At 43.5% G+C, this 14,820-nt stretch overlaps 1 protein-coding gene across 3 annotated transcripts in view; it reads left to right on the plus strand.

Moving 5' to 3' along the window:
* The window catches only part of ANTXR1 (ANTXR cell adhesion molecule 1), a 111,518-nt gene that overhangs the window by 71,742 nt on the left and 24,956 nt on the right, over positions 1-14,820 (plus strand). For all 3 annotated transcript variants that reach the window (XM_054804439.1, XM_054804441.1, XM_054804440.1), the window contains 2 exons: positions 7,143-7,238; positions 7,737-7,904. In XM_054804439.1, coding sequence (XP_054660414.1) covers positions 7,143-7,238; positions 7,737-7,904 — 264 coding nt within the window. The remainder of the gene's footprint in view (positions 1-7,142; positions 7,239-7,736; positions 7,905-14,820) is intronic.

Genomic DNA, 14,820 nt, shown 5'->3' on the forward strand with positions numbered 1-14,820 from the left:
CAAGTGGAAAAGCTTGCTGAAGTGATCCTCTCTCTGCTCTGCATAAAGTCTGGCCCAGTGAGTGTGCTCTGTGCCAAGGCAGACAGACACCCTTAAAGCTCAGTCCTCTGCAACACTACGGAGGCGGAATCCAACCTAGCTTCTGCCTGCGCTGAGCACCGTGAAATAGTTCAGGGCAGCTGGAGCCAAGGCCAGTATTAGAACTTCCATCTTGGTGGCACTCATCCCCTTCAAAATGGGCCTGAAGCAAAACTCCAAATCTGAACATTCCTGGACCCAAGGGAGATTTGCATTTGGATCCAGTCTCCCCATGCTTCTCTATGTGGGCATCTGGCCTCTTTTCCTAAGTAGACGTTTCTGTTTGGGCTGTATGTAAATCCATTAGCTTTGTTAGCTTCTATCCTCTGAAAGAAAAGGAAAATATTAACCTAGAAGTGCACATGCTCTGTTCTGCATCGTGCATTCCTCCAAGCCAAGGGATTCTATTGCTGTAATTAATTAAAATACATCATTCTGGAATGCTGGCTCACCGGCCAAGGACTGGAAGGGGAAATTACATCTCTGTGCTAAGAGGGAAGGTGTGCTTCACATATAAGGAAGTCTTTTACCACACCAGTAAGTGCTGCAAAAGCGGAGCAGTTGCTGCAAAATAAACTAGTTGTAGTAGACCAGTTACGTTCGCCTCAGGTTAAGTTTAGTTAAGCTGGTGTAAAGATATTTCTGGACATGTTATATTTTTCTCTCAGCCCTGATTCTGACAAAGAGGAACAGTCTGTGCAGCTCTTTGGATGAAACCATCCTCAATTCATCTGTCTGTTTCACAGCTTTCCTTTGGCAATGTATTTGCCACTGGCTTTTTATTTTAAACTAACCTGGTCTTGTACTGTGGAGAACTTAGGCAAATCCTCTTTGTGTAGAAGCAGAATGTTGTCCTGCTTGCTCTCAGGCTTGCTCCCCGTAGATGATGGCCATAAATGCAGACTTGTCCAGGCTTTGGTTGTACCCAGAGTAGGGCACTGCACGGTGCCTGAAAAATTGCATTAATCTTGCACCTGTGGTTTACCTGATTCCCCATTAACACAAGAGGAGATCTGTACAATCTTTTGGCTATTATTCTTACTCTTTTGGGACCTTGAGGTTGGTTACAACAAGTGCCAACATTGCAGGGACTACTCTGATGGTATAATTTCACATGTATTTTCCACCAGAGCACATCCCCTAAGCTCAATACTCAATTATCCTATAGCCATCTTATACAATTAGCAGCCAAAGGTGTCTTAAAAAGGAAAATATAGTTTATACTATTTTAGAATTTGTATAGCATCAAAGCAGTGCTCAAAAATTGGTAAAGCTTGAAGCTGTGACTTGTACTATGTGTTTTTTTCCCAAAACAAAGAGCTTCCTGCTAGTGGAAAAACAGGAGAAGCTCTGAAAAGATGCATGTCATTGCTCCCATTTAGTCTTATAGAGCCTGGTCCACAGAATCAGATTGGCAGTAGTATAATACTTTCACAGAAGGTTAGATACTCCAGATTTTCTACTTTGCTCAAAACAAATAGAAGATGGAGTTGATTTTCTGCAATCCAGTTTTTCTTCATGTTGCAGATAGCTTTCTCCCTTGCAGAAAACCTAGCAACTGCCTGTCTCCAGCATGAAAGAGTGCTAATCCCTTAAGCAGCAGCATTACAGTTACAGTAAGATTTTTTTTTTTCTTCTCCCAAAAATCTTGGCAAAAAAGACAAAAGGAATTCTTGCATCAGCAGATTTGGGAGCTGAGGCCCATATGTCTTTGCACTGCAAGGAGAATGCATTATACTGTAACAATGAAGGGAAAGTAGCATTGCTGTCAAACCTGCCAAAGGTTTTATTGAACTCTGCTTTAAAGGCCTTTTGAGACATATTGGAGACATGCTCACTGTTGGTGAAGGAAATCATTATTGGCTAGAAACTTCCAATTAATTCATTCAGAAATTGCAAATGTCGTCAACTTACTGCTGTGCTCCTCAGACAACGCAGGATACTGGACGAGCTTAAGCCCAGATGAAGGACAGATGGTTTTATTTACAGCCAGGAAAGGTTGAGTTAATGCCAATCGGAAGAGGTGAATGCCTCAAGGAGCCAGTGAGCACCTTTCTGGCCTGTGATTAGTCATTGATGGTGGATCAAAACCACATTCCTCTACCTCCAGTGGATAGGAAGGCTTTTTCTAGCCCTGTTGGAGAAAGACACAGCTGCTTTTATTCAGTGTCCCATCACCTTCAGGCTGGGCTTATTGAAACAACTCTTACTCAACTCAGACCAGAAGCTTGCCATGAGGCTGAAGCTGGTTCTCACTAGAGCAACCCATCTTCTACATCAAAAAAAAAAAAGCAACCAAAAACCAACCTGCAGGGTTCTGCAGCTTCCAACAATTTCCTATTCACTGCCTGACCCATGCCAGAGGTCTGCTGCTAGTGAGTCCCACAGAAGGACAGAATCTGACTGCAGCCCAAGGGTGCATAAACTGGAGCCCTCCAGAGTATCTCCAAGAGGCACGCTCTCTTCTCATTGCTTCCTTGCCCTGTAAACAGAGACCAGGCAGCACTAAAATACACTGCTGTTAACTTCATTTTCTGTCATGGCAGCGCTTTCTCCTGCAGAAGGGATTCAGGGACACAAAGTTCCCTGAAGTCTGGTAAAAGCAGGCAGCAGATCTACCAGATGACCAGAGCGTGCCCTTTCCTCATCGCTCAGACACGTTTTTTCCATGCTGCTCTAACACCCAATCTCCACAGTCACCCCTAGTGTGGCACCAGAGCCAAGCCACCAACCAGCCTGTAATTGGATAATTCTTATGTCTGTTGTCATCTTACCCACATACACCAAAGCAAACACACACAAGAAAGTCCTGGAGAGAAAGGACCATTCAGCAGCACAGTCATGAGATGCTGAAGGTAATTATCATTGTCATGGGAGGCCAGTGAAAAGAAGGAATTTAACTTGCTGCATGGCAGCTATTGTTAACCCAACGGATGAAACTACCTGTTCACCTTGAACCAGTTTGATCTTTGTGAACTAATCTTTCTCCCACAACTGAACAACTGTGAGGCCAGGGAATGGCTAACAGGGATTAATCTGCTGGGGTTGCTGCTTGCACCCTCACTTATTGGTGTTTTCTAATCTTTTCCAAATTGTTTTCCCCTCTCTTCCTGAAAAGCCTTGCTGGGGAGATTGCAAAATAAGCTCCAGAGAAAGGATCTAACAGGAATTTTTTGTAGACACCAAAGCAGGAAATTTATTCTGTTATTCCTGAAATAAAGCCAGGTCACAGTGGTATGCCAGCTCTCTTCCTTCCCCTTTACTCCTCTTGTACAGTGAATTGAGGAAATACAGGAGGAGGAGAAAAGGAACCTTTCAAGAGACAGGCATTTAAAAGAAAAAGATTTGGGATGTTATTGGCAACAGATGAGGTGTAGGTATTACACTATGAAGGTGTGGACTTTTCTAGCCAAGTTTCATGTGAAACATCTAGGCAGGCCCAGCACAGCAAACTCAGTGTAGAGGCTGTGAAAGTTGGGTTTAATCATATCACAGCTGTAATGGGAGTGCTGGTGTTAATTCCCTTGACCTTATTTCATCTTCCTGTAGCTCAGTGTCTGAGCTATGGAGTGGGAATAGCTCAACATCCTTTCTCCTTCGTCAAAATGGAGGTTCCCTCTTAACTGTGCCCATGCAGTGCTTTGGACTTGGAGGATCTAACTTCAGTCAGGATTTTTAAGAATCTACACCATAGATAAACTAGGAGTTTCTGTGATTGGTAAGAGCAACAAAGGCTGGTTTTCTAAGCACTTGTGTCTCAAGGATAAGCTTACGTGAATTTTTTGGTGCCTTATGAGATTTGAGCTGTTTCTTCAGCCTGCTCCTTAGTAGAGTACCAGTAGAACAACATCTCTTAGGTGCTTTTGTGAGCTGTGAGTGTTTTATCACAATAGTTTGTAGGCTTGGGCCAGTGACAGGCAAAGAGATGAGGAAAAACCAAAGCGATGTTCTTGCAAAACTGCTCAGGGATGATTAAGATCAGGCAGAGTTTATGCAGTTGTGATTTACATTATACTCTGCCAGGCATCTAACAAGCAAAACCTGCCACAGCAGGGAGGAAGTGTTTCTTGAGAACCGAGCAAGGTGTCCTTGAAGCGTAACAATGCCTCTGCATCTGAGAGGTGGCCACGCAATTTGGAAATGAGACCAGCATTGAGAGGAAAAGGAGGCAGTAAGGAGCCAGAAGCCTTGAGGACAGCATATTCTCCATGTTTCCTCAGCTGTAAAATTAGATGATAACATCTCATAGAGAAATGATTGTCCTGTCGTGTCTTACAGCACTTTCTGCAGGCAGAGCTCTCTATAAATGCTAAATTCTGACAAGATTCAGGCATTGCAGTGAACTGTGAAAATAATTATAAGACCGGGGAGAGGGGTAAGTTGTCCAAACTTTTTTTATATCTGGCCAAATTTAATTTGAATCCTTACCCTGAGTGGTTCAGATGTCCCTAGTGGAGCCTGAATTATCCTTGTGTTACCCACAGATGAGGTTCCCTCAGGTCAGAGTCAAAGTATACAAAGCCCGGCATGGACTCTGAGATAAACACAGATCTTTGTTTTCTGAAATCCAGCAGTTATGAATCTGGATCTCTGACTGTGAAATGTAGCTCTGTCCTGCTTCTTATTTTTTTAAAAGAAACTCTAGCTCCATCTAAAGCAGATTTTGGGAGCAGAAAGATGCCAAGTTCCATGCAGTCAATTTCCAGCATCCTTAAATGCACTTCAATTTTCCGGGGCTGTTTTTTATACTGCTGCTGGGTCAGAGCTGAAGTTCCTTTTGCAGTTCTTCCTCAGGCAAAAACTCCATTGTAGCTAAGTGTAGAAAAATATGGGTGAAACTGAGCCAGGATGTGAGAATTCAGCCCTGGTTTATTGGCTCAGATCCTGTGGATGGGGCAGTGAGCTAGGATGCTGGACGTGGGGCTTGTATGCCTCTTTTTTTCTCGTTTTCCTGCTGTCTCCCTCCCCTGACCTCCAAGTTTCCAGTTGCTTTCCTTTACCACTCACGTGTTCTGTGAGCATATTTGCCAAGTGTGTAGGACATCACTGGTGGGTTTTCTTTTTTTTTTTTTTTTTTTTTTTTTTTGCTTGTATTGCAAAACCTCCCATGCCCTTCAAAACATGTAAACAGACTCATCCTGAAGAAAGCTTGTGACTCCTTTGTTTTTCAAGTGTCCACTGTTGTCTTTTTGTGCGTGTGCTGTTTCTGTTGTTGTTCTGGCAGAAACACTCCTATCTTAGATTGAAGTGACTTACAGGGCTTTTAAGGGCTTGTGGGGAAGATTTCCTAAACCTTGGTATTTCCTGTTGTGAGAAGTCCAGTCTGTGCTAAACTGGAGAAAGAGAAAGAGAATTGCTGAAGGAAAATATTTAGATGGCTTTGATTCCAATTTTTTAAAAAAAGTCTTTATGGAAAAAAAACTTCATGCAGAGATATTAAGTTCTTAGGTTGCAGCAAAGAGCCTCAGCAGCTCTAACCAGAGTGAGAGAAAGAGGTCAGCTATGAAGGAGAGGAACCTTGTATTTATGACTCAATTGTTCAGTCTTCCTTTAGATCAGGACAAATTTTACAGCCGAATTTATGTGTATTTGGAAAACAAAAAATGCTATGAAAAAATGAAAATTATGAAAAGCATAGTTTGTCTTGGATACACACATACCACACCCCCTACCCCCCACCCCAGTTTTTCAGTTTTCCTACTGGGGAGTTAAATTTCAAAGTATTTTGGGCTTTTCCAGTTTTGGAAAGCTCCTAAGTTTTGGAGTTTTGTCAAATCCCTGTGAAAAATTAGAGAGAGAAAAAAAAAAGAGAGGGACCGTATTTCATTTCTCTCCACATTTTTCACAGGAAATACTTCACGTTTTTGATGAACTCTGCTTTTCTGCTTTGCCAGTTCACAGCCTGAACTGTAGAAATTAAAGGGAAAGGCACTATATAGGTCAGAGCATATGTGGAGTTGTTATATAGTGCAACAAAGAATATAGAATATACCAAATATGCTTGCTAGAACAGAATACATAGAATACACTTGCTAGAACTTTAACTAGACTCATTTTAAATACGCTTTTTTGATTTGTTAATTTGGCCATATCTGAATGTCAACACGAAGGTCCTGGACACGTTTAACTTTGTGCATGGTGATGTACCGTAGGTTTCTGCCTGCAGCATGTAAGGGTAGAACACATTCAAATGTGTACAGAATTTAAGTCTCATTTTTCACATAGGGCCTGATTTTCTGCTGGCATAAGCCCATGAAAATCACTGAAGCCACATGGACTTCCATGGCCAGCCTCCCTTGCAGAGGTTCCATTCTTGTAACTTTTCCATTAGACTTTTCCATTCTATTACACTTGGCCAGCTCATCTCAAAAAAACCCTCATCACTGTGTTGGGCATTCACACTGGGGTTGTTTCCAAACGTACTCTTAATTTGCCTTCACTCGGGAGCAAATCTGATGAGCTTTCTTGCTTTTCCCTCCATTCTGTGAAATCTGAACTACAATAGGGTGATTTACCTGGGTTCTGGAGGTTTCCTCCAGCATGGGAAGCCACAAGTGAGGGAACACTCCTCAGAGCAACAGTTGTTCTGTCCCTAATCACGGACATAAATGAAGGGATGGCAGAAGTGAGTCCCTGCTACCATCACTAGTGCAGCCACCAGACTTGCAGCCAAAAGACCCCAGCTCTTGAGCTATGCTGAGTGCTGTTTTGGTGGCTGCTTCAGTGGTTTTGCAACTTGGAAACAATTTACTTCCCTGAATTTAAAGGTGATGAAAGACAGAGTCTCCTTAAAAAAAAAAAAAAAGAAAGAGGGGGGCGGGGGGGGGGGCAAAAATCACATTCTTGCTGGAACTGGACTGTACCTTTCAAGTGGTAGTGGTGTTTATATCATGAAACATTTTCTTTTCGTGAGTGTACATCCTCTGGAAAATAACCAGTGAGAGACCAGAACCTTGATTGCACTGCCTCTAGTAGGCTCACAGGACCATGTAGCCTGTGGCTGTTTATTCCTTTGATCTCTAGTCATGCTTCCTGACAGTGCAACCTTTCCGTCTGTTTTGTAGGAGGAAGATGATGATGGCCTTCCAAAGAAGAAGTGGCCAACAGTAGATGCCTCTTATTATGGTGGACGAGGAGTTGGTGGCATCAAACGAATGGAGGTAATTAGATACCAGTTCATGTATCAGAAGATCTGATTTGTGAACTGAACTGTGATATCCTCCTGCAATTTACCCAGAAAGAAATTCAGGAGATAAGCACAAACTTCTTTCAGCTTTTTTGTACATCTGAGCTCAGATTATTTTCATGTAGGAATATTTGAGAGCCAAACATAGATTACTTACGTTTGGGACCATCTTTTTTCTTCTAGTAGAGTAAGGTCCTGGTCCACGCCTGGGATACAGGGGCAGTGTTGCCATACAAATTACAAGGAAATATTTTTAGTTTTCTGAAAACCTTCCCCACTCTCACATTTCTCATAAATCACAAAAGTTCAAAGTTTGGGGTATAGTCTAGAAACAAGCTTCACGGCCTGTGGCTTGCTCTTCACCTTTGATTTGGACACTGGGAAAACACGGACCAGGATCTACTTATTACAGCAGGGATGTAACCCTCTGCAGCAGCTACTATTGTAATATGCCCTGACACTGTCTTTTCAGGTGCGCTGGGGAGAAAAGGGCTCCACTGAAGAAGGTGCTAAGTTAGAGAAAGCCAAGAATGCCAGAGTCAAGATGCCAGAACAGGAATACGAGTTCCCTGAACCCAGGAATCTTGTGAACAACATGCGCAGGCCTTCCTCTCCTCGGAAGTGGTACTCTCCAATCAAGGTGAGTCCAGTCCAGCGTTGTACTGCACAGGATGTTTCCAGGAGATCTGTATTAAGTGTTTTCACATCCAAGGTGAAGATGTAGAGCTGTCCACAAACCTGTGGTTTCCAGATGCTGCTAGAGTAGCTGTGCCTGAGGGAGTCCCACTGAACATGTGCCTAGGGAGGTGCTATAGAAAGGAGCCACATGGGGCAACGGGAATTGCCCACCAGGTTAATAAGTTTTTGGGGTTGCATTGGTTTCTTAGACCAGAGTAGGATCCTGACCTCTTCCAGTCATGTAGTTAGCTTCTGTAAAGTGCTTACAGACTTGACTGCACTTCCAAGGGCAGGCCCTTTAGTCCACACCGCATATTCCCTGAGATGTAGGGCATAAATAGCATCATCTTTCCTTAGAAGGAGGGGAGAAAAATGGAAGAAAATTGTTGCTAAATGTCACCAGGGAGAGTTGTCCTCAGCAGATCAAGGATTGCAGTGCAGCAGATGGATGTCTGCCAGCAGGCATGGGTGATGGCTTGTTGCAGGGCAGCGTGCTCACCTCACAAGGAGGGGATGCCCTGCAAGAAGTGTTTGGCTGAAGTTAGAGTGCCTCAGATGTGGAAGGTCAAATTCACACTGATATCAGGTCACATGCACTGCAAAGCTGCACAACAGTTGCCCACAAGAACTGGGAAGAGCTCTCCTTCTCTGCCATCTGACCCAAGGGCGGGCAGCTGTTCTTCAGTCTATCTTCACTAATACAAATGGTTAGCAGTGTACAAAATGGAAACAAGTAAGCAACTGAATACTTCACTGAAGCAAAACTCTTCATTGTGTATGTGAATGCCTCTCGTGGCTTAAGAGGAACAAACCACACAAAACAGATTATTAGTTGCATCGTCCAGGGCATGGCGTGAGGGCACTCTGATGTCAGAAAGCTAATCTTTTGCATTCAGGACAAATTAAGTTGTCCTCAGGAAAGGAGGGCAGCTTAACTACTGTATAAATACTCTAACGAAAAGAAAAAAAGAATAATCTCACACTCCTCTTTCTCAGGTTTAACTCTTGGGAAATGCTAATATCCTCCTTGTCTCTTTTCAGTCTGGGGCTATTTGTAGCAGCACTGTAGTTATCAGTCTCAAAAAGACTGAAAATGCCCAATTCATATCCAAGTGCAAGGCTTGCACCACTGGAGCTGGGTTCCCTTTTTGAAGAGTGAAGATGCAAGTTAGGGACTTAGAAACCCTCTGCAGGCAATGTATCTGCAAGTAGTCTGCAAAGAGGGGGTGTGTAACTGTTGTGGGGTTGTAAACTTTTTGGTGTATAGAGCTCACCTTAAACTTTTTGCTGGGGAGCAGGGAAGTGCCTCACTGCTGGAAATTAGAGGTTTTCTTCCTCCCTAGTGGCAGTCAATCTAGTCAGACATATTCTACTAGCCAAGTTATTGCAGTGCAGATATATTACACTGCAGTACACCCAGGTTTCCCTGTGTTGTCTCTTGTTACTGATCACCTCCAAGCAGTGCCCATAGGAATTTGGGCAAGTCATGTGTTTTGGCTTTCCTCAGCCATTGATCTTGCACCTGGTTCAAATCCAGTGATGGGAATGACAAAGATGCACAAGGGAGTAAGAGTGGTTTCCGGAGGATACGGAAATGTGAGCCTCTTTGAAAATTTGGTCCAATGCCCCCTCTCTCTTCCCCCTTAAAGATTACCATCCAATAAACATAGCCTACCAACAAGTCATTTGCAATTGTGTTATAATGACTTCAGCATGTGTTCACGAAGGTTATTCATTCCCATAGTGGGACAGGTTAGAGAGTCAACTGTTTTCAGTTCAGAGTGGGAAATGCAGTAATCGCCATCCCATATAGCTGCTCCTTTGTTCCTAAATGCATTGCATTGCCATTTTGCATCAGTGCAAAGCATTTGTAAAACACACTCATCCTGTCTGGGAGATTTTTCACTCCTACTGTGTGCTCATGGAAGTGACCTCATCCAGCTGAGAGACACAGCTCAGTTGCTTTTTGCATGCTGCAGTCAGAAGCATTCACAGCACACAAAGCTACACTCCAACCACCGAGCAGCTGAGCCACTGATTTTAGCACAGAGCGCCCTGAATACACGCTCAGGCAGCTGGAATCCATGTGGGTACTGCTACCTGAGATCGTTAGTTGAGAGCTGGCTCCTTTCCCATAGAAGATGTGCTGTGTTTCTCCCCTCGTCCTTCACCAGCTCACAGTGTTGGATTACAGCCTCGGGAGACTTTCAGTTAATTTTCAGAGTTTATTCAGCATGGCAGGAAATCAGTTCTGAACATAGGAGGCAAGTTTGCAGATCTGCGTCCCAGCTGGAAATTCTCTAAAGTTCCAGAGAGGCTTGGAGGAAAGATTCAATGCATGTAATGGGTTCAAGTTCATTTCTGACTCTGACTAGGAACAGCTTTAACTTTGTAACAGCAAGAATTCAGTTATAAGGAGGCCTACAAATATTAGGCATATCTGATGGGTGATAGATATTCTTAATTCCTTTAGAAATATCTCTCTTATCTACCATTCAAATTGTATACAGTATAAGGACAGTTCCAATCCAAGATCCCATATCCAAATACTCCCATAACTTTCCAGTGTTCCACATCTGGATAGTATTTAGTAGCCTGAGTCTGTCTGTGGACAAGAATTTACCTAATTATTAATTGCCACCACACCCCTTATTGAACTGCACCCAAAAAAAAACCAGTGTATGCGGACAGGATAACTGTATCCAACACTTTCCACACGGACAATCATGAGCAGTCATCAAAACCAGAGGGGATCGTTCCTATGAAGCAGGGGTCCTGCTATTACTCTCCCTGTGCCATAAGGAATTAGCAAAATTGGCAAAATTCATCAACGCTCTTGGCAGAAGCTCTTGTCCTGAAGATGTGAGCATATGAAGATGAATTTGCATTGTGTTATGCAGGGAAGCTATCACATCACAGAGTGGTAATAGGCAGAGGGAGGCGAGGAGGGATAGCCTATTAGGTCATTGGGTCTGTACTCTCAGCCAAAGCAGGACTGCTAACTTGAATCTATCCCTTACTGCTTTTTCCAGTCTGGTTTTTAAAATAACATAGAAGCTTCCACCATTTCTCAGGGGGGAATATTTCAGAGACTACCAGACCTCACCCATAGGAAATGTCTCCTGATACTCAGCTTAAGTTTTCCCTCATCCCCATGCTCCAAGTGCACTCAACTCCTTTGGTTAAAGCAGATATGAAATTTCCACCCGCTCCACTGGACTGGTTGAAACACCTCTTTGGAAGGTAGATAAATATGCATGTAACAAGCTACTTTAAAAAAAATTAAAAAATCATTTGTAAAGGAGGAGGGCAATGAATTATATCTCAGGAACAGCGAACCAAGGTAGCTTGAATCTGACCAAGAGCCAGGAAATTCACATTTTAGGGCCAGTCATCTTGCTCGTTTTCTCCGTGCAGCACAAGTGCCAGCCTTTACATAGTGTTCTGCCTTTTACCATTTTATCTGATGGAGCTCTTCCTCCCTCTCTCTGTTAGTCTTCCCAGAGTTACATCTATAAGGTAGGTAGACAGCTGAGAGTGGATAGATTGCTTTTTTAAAATGCTCTAGGGATTTATTTGCTACCAAATGCGGTTACTGACACTTCACAGATTGTTATTGTTATTATTCTTATTTGCTGCTGCTACTATGTAGCACGATGCCAACTGGATTACCCTGCTTTTAAAATATCATTTCAACAGTTTGAAAAGACAGTGAAATAATCCAAGGAGAATGACAAGTCCAAAAACTTCCTAAGAAACTTGCCAAATCCTCAGTACCTCTGACACAGGGAGGGGCAGCACAAAACGTAGGTGCAAGTGAAGGATCATAAAGGATCATGCCTCTTGTTTTAATTTGATTCACGACATGCTCCCTGCGACAGCCAGCTGTGCAGCTCTGTATGCTTTGGTTTGGTCAGCCCCTTTCCTCCTACCTCTATTCCTACCTCTGCTTTTATCTACCCATCTACCTAGCTACCTCTCCTTTCTTTCTCCTTGTCAGAGCTTTTACAGTGCTTGTTTGACTTCAAAAGGACCACTACCAATCTCTAAAAAACAACGCAGAAAGGACCACAAGACAAGGCTAAACTCACTGCTCATCCACAAAAACTCACATGCAGAGCCTGCCTCAAGGCTGAGGTTGAGCCACAACTGGTGCTCTCAGAAAGAAACCTCAGGTGAATCCTAAGTGGAGGCTACTTAAGCATTTACTAAGCCATGTCACCCTGGCACGTTTTCTAGCCTTTGTCTCTCCTGTCTTGATTTACAAAGCTGACATGGCACAGCTTCCTTGCTGGAAGGGGCCCAAGGGCGGCTTGGATTTATGGGCAGCTTACAAAACTGCCTCTGACACCACCAGATACCAGTTCTCAGGAGCACTCCAGGTATCTGGTCATTCACTAGACCAGGGGCAATACAGTGATGAATTAACCATTAATTCAGGGAGAGAACGTGTTCATGTTAAAGCAATGGCTGAACTGTGTCCTCCTTCATCTGCTCTGATTGTTTCTTCTTTCTGGACTTCATATCTAGTAGGACTCAAAGCTTTATTTGCCTCCAGACTTTTTTTTTTCCTCCAAGCGACCTTGTGCTTCAATTGCAAAGGCGTTCCCAAACAGAGACACAGCCCATCCACTGGAGAGCACAGAAGTGTTTATATTTCCAAGTGAATGCACTGCCATTTTCATTTCTTCAAGCAACATAACCCTTTCCATGGCCAGCTCTCCCTCTCTTCTGCTTGGATGTCTCAGGCAGACCCTGAAGCTCCATTTAGACTCCCAAAGATGGAGCTCTTGGCTTTTCCCAAGAAATCTTGGTAGGCTCTTGGAAATTAGGACTGTGGAATAAAAAGGACTTTTTGTTCCATGGAAAGTTGTAATTTTCCCTCTGGTTTCCTAAAGGAGAAATGGAAGAAAAATGTATTTATTTCTTAAGTTGTCAGAGGGGACAGGAGATCAAGAGATTCAACCAGCTGATTTAGAGGGAAAGATGGATTGGGATAGACACTGATGGCTTCCCTTAGCTCTAAGAGACTGTGCTGTCCAAATGCAGAAGAGTCTGACAGAGGAGTTTCTTGCTTCCTTTGAGAATAATGGACTTTCCTGGCTCTCACCTTAGGAAGTCTTTTCCCCAGTATCCTATGGAAACAAGATCTATGCAGTTATTCTGTCTGTCTGTCTCCACCCATGTATCCCTCCAGCTCCAAAAGCTTTGAACCATTGGCTCAATGCACTGGTTGAGGACTATAGGTCTCAAGGAGGATTACGGCCCTAGTGGTTTCTTGAAAAGGGAAGAGACAGACTTTCCATCCCCATGCAAGGAAACGTATACATTGAGTGCACCAAGTCTTTAATTAGATACCAGAGAACCAGTGTCACAGAAAGACCTTATAAATACCCTGGGTGTCAGGGAGGTCTCACCTTCACAGACACTGATGTTCGCTGTCAGCCCTGAGACCCAGGCTGTCAGGAAAGCAAGCTTCCTTACCGCTAATAAAGCTACTTGCTCTTTTCCCACCACCACTGCAGCATTCACCTTACATTTCCATTTGCTTAATTTTGTCCCACAATAGTTACACAAGGCAATTCTGCTCTCACAAAATTTTTGTAGTCTTTATTTCCAGGAAACAGGTAGCAATTGTACATGCGTTTGAGCCCAGTCAAGGGTAGCTAGGTTTTTGGGTTTGATCCTCTTGACTGCAGGAAGTAGTTTTGTACCAAGGGACAACTTTGTACATTCTCAGAGTAGCTTGTCTCGTCCCTGCAGATACAGTAAAGCTTACTGAGTATTACTGGTAGGGGTTTCACTCACGGTGCCTGCTTTTATATCATTTGTATCAAATGCATATCATGCATTTGTAGCATCTGGAACAATACTAACAGAAAGCTTTACAAATACTGTCTGTTGTTAACCCTCTCAAGAAATTTTTACAAATCTCTGGGTATCATGCACTTAACAGACCAAGGGTCAAATGAAGTTTGAATATGAAAGAGGGTTTGATAGATTAATCTTCAGCTTGTAATATATCTGTAGTCTTCCACCGAGCCAGCCAATGTGCTGCACTCAGGTAAACTCTTCTGCAGGTGTCCTAGAAGCTGAATCCATTTTGAAGGTGGAACCCTGGCCGATTAGTATGGGGATATAGCAGGGAATCCTTCAGCAGCAGATGTATGTTGCAGAGGAAATGATTCAGTGGGTATTTCTACATTGCAGAGCCCTGTGCTGCTCCTTCTGGCCTTGTTCAGCTCATTTGGAAAATAACCACAGGCTTGGCATTTTGTGTCGCTGCTGAATTTCAATGAGGAATGAACGCTTTGTCTGCATTGCAGAGAAGTATTGCAGGGAGGGTCTGACCCCACATCTCAACCAAACTTTCTGTCAACAAGAGCTTTCAACACGCTGAGTTTTGAGAAAAACTTGTCTGGGTCCGTGCATGTGCGTTTGGGTATGAGACCACACAGCGAGGTGAACAGCTTGTCAAGCCCAGTGCAGTGTGCTGAAGGCAGCCTCTGTAGGGCAGCTGACACTGAGCTTATAGGAATGGAGAAATTTGAAAGATGTGTGTTATTACCTGGAAACATGTAGATATTAACTGACACGTGGGGTGGGACTGGGGAGGTTGTGTGAGACCCAGTAACCTGATGCTCTCTTGCTAGGACGTAGCTGACATGAAAGATGAAGTGGGTGGTTACACAGCACCTGGCTGTGACTCGGCTGTCTTGGCTGTGTGGAGAGACAGTCTTTCAGTCAGTTCTCCCAGGCAGATTGTTTTGACACATAAATCACAATTATTTCTAATATGTCTCTGTGGTAACCTAGAGCTAGAGGCAAGCCACTCAGCCAGCCGGAGGAGGAGGCAGAATAGTTAGGAAATGCATCAT

The sequence above is a fragment of the Grus americana genome, chromosome 26, assembly GCF_028858705.1.
Source record: "Grus americana isolate bGruAme1 chromosome 26, bGruAme1.mat, whole genome shotgun sequence".
Taxonomy (NCBI): Eukaryota; Metazoa; Chordata; class Aves; order Gruiformes; family Gruidae; genus Grus; species Grus americana.